Source organism: Lepidochelys kempii, chromosome 3, assembly GCF_965140265.1.
Source record: "Lepidochelys kempii isolate rLepKem1 chromosome 3, rLepKem1.hap2, whole genome shotgun sequence".
Classification (NCBI taxonomy): Eukaryota; Metazoa; Chordata; order Testudines; family Cheloniidae; genus Lepidochelys; species Lepidochelys kempii.
The window spans coordinates 114,932,924-114,948,082 of record NC_133258.1 but is presented as its reverse complement, the minus strand read 5'-3'; the positions used below and the strand labels follow the sequence as shown (position 1 = coordinate 114,948,082).

The 15,159-nt window shown below is 41.2% G+C and overlaps 1 protein-coding gene across 10 annotated transcripts in view; it reads right to left on the bottom strand.

Moving 5' to 3' along the window:
* ESR1 (estrogen receptor 1) overlaps window positions 1–15,159 on the bottom strand; it is a 258,838-nt gene that overhangs the window by 185,248 nt on the left and 58,431 nt on the right. For 7 of the 10 annotated variants that reach the window (XM_073337674.1, XM_073337671.1, XM_073337679.1 and 4 more), the window contains one exon: window positions 402–906. The exons of 2 other annotated variants lie outside the window; for them this stretch is intronic. In XM_073337674.1, coding sequence (XP_073193775.1) covers window positions 402–835 — 434 coding nt within the window. In that variant the 5' untranslated portion in view covers window positions 836–906. Of the gene's footprint in view, window positions 1–401; window positions 907–2,628; window positions 2,707–15,159 lie in introns of those variants that run through there. One more of the 10 variants, XM_073337672.1, reaches the window with a different exon arrangement.

The following is a 15,159-nucleotide window of genomic DNA, read 5'->3' as shown; positions in this document are numbered from 1 at the left end:
ACAAACTCAAACTATCACTTACACCGGCTCTGAACTTGACAAAGGTGGTAGAGAAATCCCTTCTAGTGTATTTCAGACTCTCATTTTTATTTAATGTGTTTTTTCTTCCTGTTTTCCATTCTTTTGCAGATTATTATTCTAGACTTGTTTTTCCCAGGTCACATTTATGTTCATTATCAGACTTATTTTTCATGTACGTACACTTTCTAACATTTACAGCAACAATTACTCAACAGTCACAACAGCTATTTTGTTTACTCCACAGTATCATTTACAGTCTAATTATTCACTGGTGACTCAATTGATCAGACTACATGGCCCTTTATACAGAGACAATTCTTTGGGCTTCTCTATATCCTGTTTAGCATATCCTGTTCAAATAAATCAAAGGTAGGATTTACCTGTAGAAGGTTGGAGGGCCAGCTTCTCTCATCCCAAAGCTGCTCTGATCATTTTCAAGGTAGTAGGGTACCTGTTGGCTGTGGTGATGGATAAAGGGTGAGAGCTGTGGAGCCGTTTGTAAGAATACCATGGGGCTTGGAGGGACATTGTTCAGGGAATGAAACCCTCCCAGGCTGCTGGACCCAAATGATTCAGAAGCCGGGGCATAACTGAGGCTAGTAGAGCTGTACACCGGAGCGGCAGTGGCAAAGTCATAAGTGGTGCCTTCTGGGTAGTTAAAAACCCCTGTCTTGTTGCTCTCCACATACATCTCACTGAGCGACCGATCCAGGGGAATCTTCAGCTGAGGTCTGCTCAAAGTCTCCAGTTCAGTGCTTTGAATCTGGTGCAGGAGGGCAACTCCAGAGTTTTTGGTATGAAGGGTCATGGTCATTGTTAATGGCAGCGAGCAATTGGCATATCTGTTTTTACTGTCAGCAGAGGGGTCAACAGCTGATAGTCCACCTGAAAAAAGAGCAGAACCTGCTGTCAGCCTTGGCAAAACTCACGTTAAGGAAGCACCGCACAGGTATTCAGCTGGTCTCAGCAAGGAGGAGAATACAATCCAATGCAGCATGAGCAGTGAGAAAATGCTCTCTTTCTCTCTCTCTGTCTCTAACTTTTAAGTACTCCTCATCTGAGCTAATATGCATTACAAAGGTGCTGGCCATAGGCCAAGAACTCTTGCCTTGCACTGACATTGGTTTAAACATCTCTTCAGAAACAATTAGTTTTGGATTGATACCAAATAATTGTTCCACTAAACTTTACTCCTATTAGTTGTTTAATTTTTCACTTCATGGGGTCCTGCTGCTCTAGGGTGGTGAAGGGAAAACAGTGCTTATACCAAACTAGGAAGACTAGTCCAGTGGTCAGTCAGCTTACCGCTTTTGATGCCCCTACCAGGCTCCAATCTATCTCTGTTTATCTCTACTTGTGTTTGATTCATTTTCATGTTTGCTAGAAATATGTAATGTGTACATTGTAATGACCCTGGGTAGGACTACGCTGTAACTGAGATATGGCAGAGCAGAGTGTGCGTGTGTGTGTGTGTGTGTGTGTGTAGCCAACCAGTCAGTTAAACTGTATTTAACAGAAATCAATGGAGGTACTCTATCTATGTAGGAGAAAAGTCATATTTAAATGTGCTAAATTATAATGATTCCTGGTATTTAGCTGAAGTGTAAAATGTAACATGAAAAGGCAGGGGAATCCTTTAGTTAAATTCTTCTGTACACTTCTGCCTGCTTCTTGTTCAGCATGTAAAATGAGAGCAATATAAATTTAAATATGAAACAAGACATCTTTCAGACCATCATGTAAAACCAGTTAGACAAAAGTCAGACAGTTAGACAAAATTCATGTTAATTACTTGAAATATGAACTGAATATTAATAAATCCAGCAGGAGGATGTTCTTCCTCCTTGTCCATTGACAAATACCTAATCCAAAGGGACCAACTTTAAAATAAATCAAAATGTTCCCCTTAAAACTATATTTAAAACTCAGCAAGAGAAAACAGAATTGTAGAGGAAAGGTGTGGCAAGCAAGTTTCATCTTGCAACTTATCCCATATTATTTGAATTTTGCAGAAGCTACTTGTCTTGCATCAGCCTAACGAAAAACTCTGAAAATTGTTTTAAGTTCTATAGCAATGCTATAATAGTCTACAGTTCATCTGGCATAGTAGGTTAGTGCCAACCCCCAACAGATGCACACAAGGCTCTAGATAACATGATTTAGTGATTAATGTAAATCCAAGCCATACTAAAATAATTCTACATTCATTCAGCCCAGCATTTGAAAATTCTGATCATCAAGTGAGATGGGGGTTTAAAAAGAAAGCACTGGAAATTTATTTTTATGTCTTCAACTTAAAATAGTTTCAAAACAACTTCACTATAAATTGTTTAATTCTATGGACAATACTTGAATCATAATATTCCATTTTTAGAGCTTTTGCTAAAAAAGCCAATGCTTAATCAGCACTTGCAAGATTTCACTGAAGTTGATTTCACTGAAGTAAATACATTTGAATCCCGGCATACATACAGAGAAAGCAAAACACGTTTAAATATATATGTACTTGATAGATTCCCCCACCCTTCCCTTCTAGCTCAAATTTCAGGTTATAGACTTTGATCAAAGAGATAACAGTGTTTAAATAAGGCTGAACTATACAAGTACCTGGTAAGAAAAACATCAGACAATCATACCCAGCAGAACAGCGAGAGTCTTCCAGGAGATATTCTAAAAATATGCCGAAGTGTGTAAATGCATGTGTATTAGACGGAGTGAGAGAGAGAAAGTGCGTGTGTACGTGTGTGTCTATTTACAAGGGCTCGTGAAGCAGCAAGCAAACACAGCTCTCAACATCTTCCTGAAGATAAGAGCCAGTAGCTCTGTGCCACAGGCTATAACAAAGGGCAATTAGAAGTTTAAGGTAGGCTACTGCCTACAGAGTCACTTGGTGCATCTCTAATATTTAAAACACAATACTGTCTAATATACTGTAGTATTATATTGCATAATCTGAGAAACAATGTGACTGTATCCCAGAGGAAGAGTAGCATTTATTTTTACAACATGCTGCAAGAGGGACTCTAAGGCTTTATTTAAAATGTCGTGAGATCTATTGTATCATTATGTAATAATATATACTACATTATAATACATATACAGAAGAGAGCAGATTTAAGGTTAAGCACACAAACTTAACTTTACCACACCACTTCCTGACTTTTAAGTATTTGATTTTGCAACCTAAATGTTTTTAATACAGTTTTTTTAAACTGAATTTACCCATATACAGCTATTTGCTAGATGGCATTATAACCCTCCGTGTAGTACAGTAAGTACAAACCACGGTGTAGGAACCTTGATTCCTTCCCTATGTCACCTTAACTCAGGTCTCTGCACCAGTTCCGCATAGGCCAGTGTGGATGGCTGCAAGGAGACCCAGGAGAGGGGTGGAAACATGGGTGGAAACTGCATTTACATTGACCCAGTATCCCATGCAATTGATGCAGAGTGGCTGCTAAAATAGACCCGTAAGCTAAACTGTAATAGGTTGTCTGTGTTTGCCTGAATTACCCAACCTAGTCAGCAGATGTTGATCCTGATGCAAAAGGGTTAAGTTGGCTCTGCTGACTCAGTGTCTCAGATGGTTTGCTACCCCCACTTAAATATAAGGAAGGTGGGAGAGGCTCTCCACAGAGAGGATCTAGGGGGTGAGCTGAGCAGTCCTGTGGTAGGAGTCCTAGAAGATTGCCAAGCCTGGAGAGAAGGCTCTGGGTTAATTTTATGATATTTTCTTTATTAATAAAGCCAAATGCCAGGAACGAGGTGAATTTTTGACTCTATGTAGTGTATGGACTTTGTTTGGAGCAAGAAGAACAGGCATAAGCACATAAAACTAGTGAAAAGCCTTTGATAAACCCTAACATTTTACACTTTTACTTTCTTCTGTAAATCTCAAAGCAATTTACAGATGGGGCTAATGGTCTGCACACGTTCACATAATAAATGAATGTGAGACCCAGAGTTTGAAACCAGGTCTTTATGCTTAGAGGTCAAGTGGACACAAGTCCACCCAGACAAGTCACTCTGATTTACTGTCTCTCAGATCTTCCGTCTGTGAAATATGCCTGATAATAATATTTGGCACTTGTTCCTTGGTAGATCCCAAAGTTCTTTACAGAAAATGTGTGCAAAGTAGCCCCACTTTACAAATGAACTGAAAAATTAGTAATTTGCCTAAGTTTACACCATATCTTGCAAAGTGAAACCTGCCTTATTTGCTGTGCACTTTAAAAGATATGTACATTAACTAAACCGCAAAATTTAACCCAGGCACATGCTGCAACACCTTCACTCCACTCTCTGGTCAAAAGTACTTTAAAAATACCCGGTTGATGGCAGGTCCATTGGTTTCAGAGAGGATGCTTTACTTATTAATGTGCATTCAATTCCAGCCAAGCTAACAAACATCTTGGGACATGTCTACACAGCATTTTGGCAGGAGCAAGAATGGGAATCTCAGTCCAGATAGACAGACTTTGATTAGCAGACTCGTGCTGGCACTCTAAGAATAGCAGTATAGACAGTGCTTTGAAGTTGCAGTTTGGGCAATGATGGAGGGGCAGCTGGGCCAAATTTGAGTAGCCTTGTGACCCCTGTGTCTGCTTGGTCTCCCACGTGTGCAGTCCTTCAGCATCCAGGGGCACTCGGTCCCCCAGCCCCTGGGGAGAAGCAGAATAGAGGGTCCCAGAAACCCTCAGTCCCCAGGAAAGTGGGAGGACTGGATCTGGGCTTTGGTGCTTCAGAGGAAGTGTAGATGCAGAAGGAGGATGGGGATTAGGGCTCCCAGAATGGCCTGGACCCTGGTAAGGATGGTGCAATTCAGCCAGACCACCTCTCTGGGTAAACAGTTTAGGGTTGGGTGTGGTGCAGGGGGGCGAGCTCAGAGCTGGGTGTGAGGCACGATCAAGGGAAGAGCATGAGGCTGCATGTGGGGAGGAGAGACCATGGGGGTGAGTGCAGAGGGAAGAGCTTGAAACTGGGTGTGGGGCAATGCCTGGGGAAAAGCCCAGGGATCAGTTTGGGGCAGCAGGAAGGGAGTCTGTGCGGAGCTGGGTTCAGGAGAGAGAGCACGGGTCTGAGTGCAAAGGCAGTGAGAGACAGCTCAGAACTGGGTATAAGGGAACAGCAGGGGAGAGAGCTTGGGGCTGGGTGCAAGGCAGGGGAATGAGAGCCCTCCTTAGGAAAATTCTGGTTGTACCCCTGGCATTTACACAGCATATATTAACAAGACAAGATTGGCTCTCTCTCTTTCTCTCATAAAATCTGGAGAGAATTTAGTTCTACAGAAGTTCAGCGGATGAAATTTACAGAACCTCAGTGAGAAGTGCATTGGATTTTATCTAAATTTCCAAAGTTTAGAAGTGTGCAGACAAAAATAATTCTGGCTTTGATCCATCTCCAAATATGCCTGTGACGAAAAAGGGATGAAGAAAGTAAGGAAAGAGGCAACGGCAACGGAGGGACATTGTGAAGGAAGGGCCAGGTCTCTACAGTTCAGGTGTGCCATGCGCACTACAAAAAAACCAAAGCAGAAACTATCTGCGTACGCACACACACCCACACCGACCTTCATGGCGATGGAGACAAAAAGCCTATGTCTGAGATTCTGAAAGCAGTCTCGGAGACATAGATATATGTATTGCATAGAATCATAGACTTTAAGGTCAGAAGTGACCATTATGATCGTCTAGTCTGACCTCCTGCATAACGCAGGCCATAGAATCTCACCCACCCACTCCTGTAACAAACCCCTGACCTATTTAATGTTATAGGAAAATGTGTGGCTGAATCTTCTGCTGTACTTTTCAAATCCCAAACTAAATACTTGCTATTTCGGGACACTTCAAAGCTGCACTTGAAACTGCACGAAATAAAAACTAAATAGATAATGCACTAACTGAATCATAATTCTATGGTTAAATGAACATTGTTTACAATTCATGCATCTCTCATCTTGAGAATGTACAAGTTCTTTTTCTTATGCTGATAGACAATCCCTATTAATTTCAGGGCACTGATGCAACCAGTGGGCTTGTAGTTCCTACAGTTCTGCTGACTCCGTTGGTGAAAACCTTGTTTCAAATGGTCACATGATGCAGACCTAACTAACAGCTGCGTTCACACTAAGCTTTGTCTCCTTTCCCTCACTGATCCAATAAACTCACCAGCAAAAAAGCAAGATACCGAACCAAATTAGAATTTTACAATGACAGAAACATTGGGACATTTCTGAGACTTAGCACAAGCAAGAGAAGATCGAAAAAAAATACACTGGAAGCCAGAAACTGTGGAAGAAATGACATAGAACTCTACCATAATATTGGAAATGATGTTTCAGGGTTTCTAATCCTCTTTACATTCGACCCAGTATGGCTGTTCTTATGTACCCTGGAGAAGTTTTCTACTAAATGAAAAGACCTGTCGGAGCATCAGGCAGCAATAGAGCCTCCAAGTATGCTTATAGGGGGGAAAAAACAACAGTGTGGACATGAAGACAGACTCCCAGCTAGACCTGGTCATTTTCAACAAAAATGCCAATTTTTCAAACCCAAAACGTCTTATGAAAAATAAGCCAAATTCAACAAACTTGCTTTGTTCCCTGCTTGCTTGCCTGGTGGGCTGCTGGGAAGCCCAGGATTCCAGGGTCCACAGCTCAGAGGCAGCCCCATCATATGGACTGCCCCAGGATTGGGGAGCCCAGAGCTTACAGGGTCTGTGACTCCAGGGCAGCGCCACCATGCCAATGCTCCCTGCCGTGGAGCTGGGAGCCTGGAAAGCCTGAACCCCAGTTCAAGCCAGGGCTGACAGGGCTCTTAGGACTTCCTGGCTCCCTGCTGCAGAGGTGGGAGTCTGGACCATTCTGGGATGGGGTTCCAGGGCTCACAACTCCAGGGCAGCCCAAGAAGCCAGCAGCCCTGGAAGTCTGGAAACTCAGGGGTCCCCAGACCAGGGCAGTCTGTGCCGCTGGGCTGCCCTGGTGCCCAGGCAGCTTCTGACTGAAGCTTACAAGAATTTCAGTTTCAGTCAGCAGCTGCCAGGATTCCAGGGAGCATATTTCCTTTCAGAAACACCATGTGTCCACATTTTCATAATATATTTTTTTAATTTTCCAGTTCATGTGAAATTTCCACATTTCAAAATATTTCATGTGAACCAGAAATCTCAAGTTTCAGCCAGCTGTATTTCTGATCCTGGAAAACTACCACAGCTTGAGGTACAAGATGAAAGTGAAAACAGTAGTCATATGAAAAATATTCAGATTACAGGATTCCTTGGAGATACAGACATGCCTAAATCTATTTTGGTTTTTTAATCCTGGCTTTCAATTTTATTAGGAATTCCAACAAAATATGGCAAATTCAGAATTGAAAGGGTATACTGCACATTTGCCCTGAAGTCTGCTGACCATGAAAGACCATAAACTTTATTCATTTGGTTCCCACAACTATTAAGACAGAAATTGTTTTAGCTGCTGCAATTAAAAAAGAATCTGTTGCACATAACTGCAAGAACACCATGTTTTTCCAAGATTCTTCTGTTGCATTGCAGAGAAATCATGCAGCCCTTACAGCAATGAGGAAGCTCCTCAAGATAGATGGCTAGAGATACAGCACCATCTATCTGTTTTATAAATCTTCACCGGAAAGAACACAAAACCTTCACATCACCAGATGAAGCCCTGAAGTGTGCTCAGGATCTGCTTACACCATCAGCAAAGAGATAAGCTCTTCAATATATTATGCAGGGCTTATAATGTTTGTGTGTAAATATGTTGATATGGGGGACAGATGTAATCTGTGGTTTCCCAGTAACATACTACAAATAGGGATGGTGCCAAAAGGCTTGGTCTTAAGATCCCGAGTTTTACATTTAAATTTTGGATTGGTTTACATAATTAAAGATGGTGGTTTAATTTTTCATGAAAAAAAAATCTGACCAAGCAGCCCAAATGAAAACAGAGAATATGGGAACATATTATTAAATAATTTTAATTAAATATTAAATTAAATATTAAATATTTTTTGAAGTCAACAAATATATATTAGAGATTAAGTTGCCTAATTTTTATTATTTTAAACATGGTAGTTTTCAGAGAATCCTGACGCTTGCTTTTTTAGTAGATGGCGGCCTATTGTATACAATGTTTGTAGCACTTATCATGGTAACATGTTACTTTTGTTATATTCAAACTAGTACAGGGTGGGAGTGATCTTAAATTCTGCACTTGGAACATCCAGGACATTTAGAACCCAATCAAACAAAAATTATAGGCAGGACTCACAGGCCTTTGTGTCAGGGAAGAGCCTTTTGCCACTCCCATGAAAATCCACCCAAATTTGGCCAAGTGCCTTTGAAAAAATCACAGTTCGCACATGTTCAGTAGAGACTTCTTCAAAAGTTTAAATCTATGAAGGTTCTATACTCATTGAGCATGCTCAAGCTTCCCACAACTGCTAGTGATAACCAGATTGCACATTCACCATCACCACAGAGCACTTGAGCACGCTGCATCCCCTCACAGCTCCTGCATAGGACTGGACTGCTTACGTGCCATCACCACAGGCGGACTGAGCATGTTCCAGCTCGGGACTACAGGGGTTCAGAAGAACTTTCCCAATAATTGCTGCTCCCAGCTGGTTTGTGCTGGGGTAGGGCAGAGCCCTGGAATTAAGACCAGGGAGCCTGTCTCTCCTGTGCTCTCAGTGCACCCCTGCTGAACTTACAGAGCGTGGAGGAGAAAGGCTCCTGATTCAAATGCCAAGGGGGCACAAGCCTGACCGGGGCAAGGGAAAGGAGTAGATTGGGATAAGTAGTGTGGTGATACAGACTGGGAGTTGGAGGGAAATACTAGGATTGATTGGGCAAGGAGATTGAGACCTGGTGGGAGACTAGGACTAGCTGGACAGGGAGGCTGGGTCTAGGGCCCAGTGGGGGCAACTGGAGCAGGCCAGGAACAGCCTTAGAGAAAATGATGCCCTGAGTGAACTTATTTTTGGCATCCTGGCCCCCATTGCCTCCCCATCACCCCTGACCCCCGCCGCCTCCCCAGGCTTCCCACCTATCCCACATAGCTCCTGCTGCCTCCCTGGGCTCCCCACTCTGCATCAACCCTGGGCCCCGCCGCCTCCCCCGCCCATTGCCCTGAGCTCCCTTCCACAGACTTGCACCCCAGGCCCGCACTGCTCCTTGCCTCTTGACCACGCCACCCTGACTGCCTGCAAAGCTGGCCTTGAGGTAGGAAAGGAGATTGACATGGAGCTGTAGGTGCACAGACAGAAATTGAACTGGCTGGGCAGAGAGACTGTTACAAGGAGCTAGAGAGGAGACTAGGGGTGAGGGGAGACAGACTGGATTAGGAGTCTAGGAAGGGAGTCTGGATGGGAGGGAAAGGGGAGAGACAGATTGGATGAGGAGCTGAGATGGGGGAAATGGGACTGGCTGGTCAAGGAGACCAAGACTGGGTTGGGGAGTGGGAGAGATTGGGAGTTGGGGAGGAGACTGAGATTCAGACAATGAGCCCTGAGAAGGACACGCTAAGCAAGGGGACTGGGACTGTGATGAGAAGTCTGTGAGTGGAGAATGGGACAGGAATAAGGAGTTGGGGTAGGGAAAAGACAGAACTGGGACAAGGAGAGGTTGGAGAGGATGGGGCAGAAGGAGTCAGACTTGGTGGGAATAGGCCAAAGAGTCTGTACACACTAGAGCACACTCCCCTCCAGGGCCTCGAATAAAACCCAAGATTTCTGAATCTCTCTATTTTTCTGCTGTCTGCAAATATCTGTGAAACCTACTGACAAAGTGTGTTTCATCCCCTTACAATGCTGTTTCCCACAGATGACTATGACCTATAGTTTAGTGCTTAATTTGTAATGAATGAGATGTTGGGGTTCAAGCAATTAGGTGTCATGGCTCAAGCAATTATTTTACTTTCATAACTGACGCAGAGGTGCCAACCCAGCGGTGCCAGGGCTATGCACTGCTTAGCCTAGGGATGCTGGGGCTCAGCCCTTTCAAGCCATGGCACAAATTAAACACTGCTATTATTGCTGTCAGTTACTCCTTATGCTCAAGTTATAGAGGTCTGTGCAGTAGATCTAAAGATTCCAACCCTGCTGATGAACCAGTTCAGTGTCAATATGATGCCACCCATTGGAATCTGTGTTTTCATTTTGCTTGTTTAAAAACCTAGGAAATTACATTTAAAAAGCTGTGTTCAAAGAACATTATTAAAATTGCACAGTTAAGCACTCAAAAGTTAGGAAATGCTAGAATTAAAGTTGTCTATGTCATCTTATTTCGCTTCTTTGTATGTATGGATTTTGATACAATCTTTAATTGTATGTGTGTAGAACTGGGAAATATTTGTATTATTTTTTTATAAATGTCTTATGCTCCTCAGCATATTTGTGTGATTTCTACCAAGGCTGAATGCATAAAGTTCGATCAAAAGGGGTAGTGAAAGAAACTCGGCAGGAAAGGTAAAACAATGGCCTAGACTACTTTTGCTCTGCCCTAGCCAGGGAGCTGGGCCATAGACTGCTTTTGCGCTGCCCTGTCCAGCAGGGCGGGAGCCTGACTGTCAGCAATTGCTCTGCCCCGCCCAGAGGGCTGAGCCTGACCATGCTAATTCCTTGTTGATTGGCTTTCAGCTGCTTGATGGCGTAGCAAGGTGGAACAGCCTCCCTCTGATGCTGACAGGGTGGAACCACTCCAAGTCACTACACTCACAGAGATTTTGGACTATTATGAGAGCACCATAAACAATTCCTTAAGGAAATGAATAATTCTGGCCTCGCAGCAGGATTTAAATAGTGTGCAGTAAATATAGCATTGTTCACACATTGAACAATGACGAAAAAACAGAATACTGAAGAGCTACTCATTTTGTAATGATATAATTAAAGACTACCATAATGCATATGCACAAGAAGGGGGCTGAACTAAGGTTGGCACAGGCAAGTTTGGCATTTCCGAAGTTCTGAGTGCTTGAACTTTGCAATCTTAATAATTACCTTTTCACATATGTTTATTTGAGTTTGTTTTTAATAAAATAATAAGAATGGTACACAGACATTATATATATATATATATACACACACACTCTGACATTTTTTAAAAAAGAGAATTGAATTTGCCCACTTGCAAGAAACACACCTAAAAAGAAATGAGAACAAATGACTGGTGGGAAACTGTGAAGGATACACATTCTGTATGTCATTCACCTCACATCAAAGCAGCACTTTTTCTTAAAGAAGTTGTTTACATTGTAAACGTCTATAGACACTGATGCTGTAATATCGGGACTCTTAAATGTTAATAAGGTCAATATTGACAGTATATGTACTTTAAAAAGTCAACTGAGATATAGACTGACTTAGATTTATTTTCAGATATATAGATATCAACATATAAGGTGGAAATTACTATGAAATACCAGACAATGGATTGGCCTCCTGAAATACTGCATAATTCTCTCTTTCAATAAATGAAATCCAACTCAACTCCTCTTTTGCTGACAGCCCTGGTCTTGACAAATAAAGACATTTAAAGTAGAAGTAGATAATAAGCAAGATAAATTAAGAGATATTAAATATAGGAAATTGATAAGGAAAGTTAAAGTCATCAGGGAAAACTCCACAGCTGGAAGGGCTAAGGACCATACGAAGGAATTTTTTTTAGTGTATCAGAAACAAAAGAAATTTTAATAGTGATTTAGACCCAATACTAGATGGAGATGGTAAAATTGCTAAAAATGATGCAGAAAAGGCAGAAGTGTTCAATAAATTTCTGTTCTATTTGGAAAGAAGCAGGATAATGTGCTTGTATCACATGTGGATAATAAAGTATTTTCCAGTCCTTTAGTAACAAATGAGGATGTTAAACAGCATCTACTGGGGTAAACATTTTTAAATCAACAAGCTGAGATAATCTGCAGCCATAAAAGAATTGGCGAACCAGATTTCTGGCACACTGATGTTAATTTTTAATAAATCTTGGAACATTGGGGAAATTCAAGAAGACTAGAAGAGAGCTCATGTGGTGCCAATATTCAAAAAAGGCAAACAGAATGACCTGGTTAATTATAGATTGTCCTAGATTGATGTGAGGTTAGCCAAAGTAATAGAAAAGCTGACAAGAATCAATCAATAAAGAATTAAAGGAAGGGATATAGTTATGCAATCAACTTGGTTTTATGGAAAATAGATCTTGTCAAACACACCTGATTTCATTTTTGATGAGATTATAAATTTGGTTGATAAAGGTAACTACAACTATAATGACAGGTTTCAGAGTAACAGCCGTGTTAGTCTGTATTAGCAAAAAGAAAAGGAGTACTTGTGGCACCTTAGAGACTAACCAATTTATTTGAGCATGAGGTTTCGTGAGCTACAGCTCACTTCATCGGATGCATACTGTGGAAACTGCAGAAGACATTATATACACAGAGACCATGAAACAATACCTCCTCCCACCCCACTGTCCTGCTGGTAATAGCTTATCTAAAGTGATCATCAAGTTGGGCCATTTCCAGCACAAATCCAGGTTTTCTCACCCTCCCCCCCCCCACACACACACAAACTCACTCTCCTGCTGGTAATAGCCCATCCAAAGTGACCACTCTCTTTAAAATGTGTATGATAATCAAGGTGGGCCATTTCCAGCACAAATCCAGGTTTTCTCACGCCCCCACCCCCCTCCAAAAACCACACACACAAACTCACTCTCCTGCTGGTAATAGCTTATCCAAAGTGACCACTCTCCTCACTATGTGTATGAAAATCAAGGTGGGCCATTTCCAGCACAAATACAGGTTTTCTCACCCCCCCACCCCCTTTTTTCAAAAAAACACACACACAAAAACTCACTCTCCTGCATACTTAGACTTTTGTAAGGCATTTGACTTAGTATTTCACAATATTCTGATTAAAAAACTATCACTACATAATATCAAAAAAGCATGTTACATGGAGTGAGAACTTGCTAACAGACCTCAAAATGTAGCTGTTAATGGGGAATCATTATTGAATAGGAGCATCTCCAGTGTTTCTGCTGGGATCAGATTTAGTACCTGACACCATTCAATATTTTTACAATTATCTGGAAGTAAATATCAAATGACTGCTGATAAAATCTGTGGATTACACAAAGATTGCAAGAGTGGCAAATAATTATGAAGAAAGGGCAGTAATACAAAGAAATCTGGATTGCTTGGTAAACTGGGCCCACTGCATTTAATACAATTGTCGAGGACTCGAACCCCAGACGGCACGGTTCGTTGTCTGACCGGAGAGAGGCAACACAACCAAATGTAGGTCATACATCTGGGAACAAAGAATACAGGCCATACCTGCAGAATGGGAGACTGCATCCTGGAAAGCAGTGACTCTGAAAAGGATTTAGGGATCATAGTGGACAAGCAATTGAACATGAGCTCCCAATGCGATGCTGTGGCAAAAAGGGCCAATGTGATCCTTGGATGTGTAAACAGGCAGCAGTGAGAAGGAGTAAGGATATAATTTTTACCATTGTATATGGCACTGGTGAGACAAATACTGGAATACTGTGTCCAGTTCTGGCATCAACGTCTTTAAAAGGATGCTGAAAAATTAGAAAAGTTTCAGAGAAAAATCACAAAAATTATTTGAGCCTGGAAAACAGTGCCTTACAACAAAAGACTAATTGAGTCCAATCTGTTTATTTTATTGGGGAGAAAATGGCTCTTCATTCTTGTAGGTAAAGGCATAACAAGAACTAATGTCTGGAAATTAATGCCAGACAAATTCAAATTAAACATAATCACAAATTTTTAACAGAGAGGGTGATTGACACTTGGAACAAATTACCAAGAGATGTGTAGGTTCAGCAATAGGTCTCATAATAATCTCTGATTACATTGTTACCTACTTCTGGATAGGTGATTTTGTGCCTGATTGAAAGCTCACTGTAATCAGTAGCAGTCTTTTCAGTGGGCATTGGACAGGCACTAAAGACCTAAGAGACCCCCACCAAATTGGACATATCCTACTTATCTTTAGATAATCCCTATTTTGTCATGCTTATTATTTCACAAACCTAATTTTTTGTTTATATTAACACCCTAAAATTATTTTCCACACAATGGAATTTCATGGGCTTACAATAGCCCATACTTCCTGAATAAAGAGGGGTTTCCTAAAACAAGTGAATAAATAAGAAAGCTATTAAATGAGCAGCATGAAAACTACATTTAAAATATTCGCAAAAAGAAAAGGAGTACTTGTGGCACCTTAGAGACTAACCAATTTATTTGAGCATGAGCTTTCGTGAGCTACAGCTCACTTCATCGGATGCATATTCCACAGTATGCATCCGATGAAGTGAGCTGTAGCTCACGAAAGCTCATGCTCAAATAAATTGGTTAGTCTCTAAGGTACCACAAGTACTCCTTTTCTTTTTGCGAATACAGACTAACACGGCTGCTACTCTGAAACCTGTCATTTAAAATATTGACTCTAACCACTTGTAACAGGTAACTCATTCTAAAAAGGAACGGGGGATTCCCTTATCTGAAAAAAAATAATAGACATTTATAAGAAACAGAAATTATTAAAATTTGGGACAAAATCTGGCAAAATGCTGGCCAATTTATATAAATTCCAACATCAAAAAGCTATTATAACATAAGTCAAGTATAGTGCATTATTTATAAAGTGCTATCTCCAATTAATAAAATATTCCTGAATTCCTCTACACAGATGTGCACTCCTGAAGAAGTCATACTGACATCAAAAAATTCCTGCAGAAGATAAAACTCCACAAATTAACAAAAAACATGCCACAAATTTAAAAGAACGACATCAGTTTAAATGCAATCCAAGAAGCTATTAGACAGCTCCAAACCAGTAAAGTGCTGCAGGCCCTCATGGATACAAACATAAAACTTTATAAGAAATTTTCGAATACTACAATATATTTTCTCCAAAATTTAACAGTGACAGTATTGACTAACATAATGTACAATCAGAACCTGCAAGAGAAACTAAATAAGGCTGTGCTTTACTACACATGGGTCACTGACTTAATGGGACTAGCTGTGAGCTTACAGTTAAATATGTGTTTAAGTGCTCTGCTGGATCAGGGCCTAGAGTGACCAGA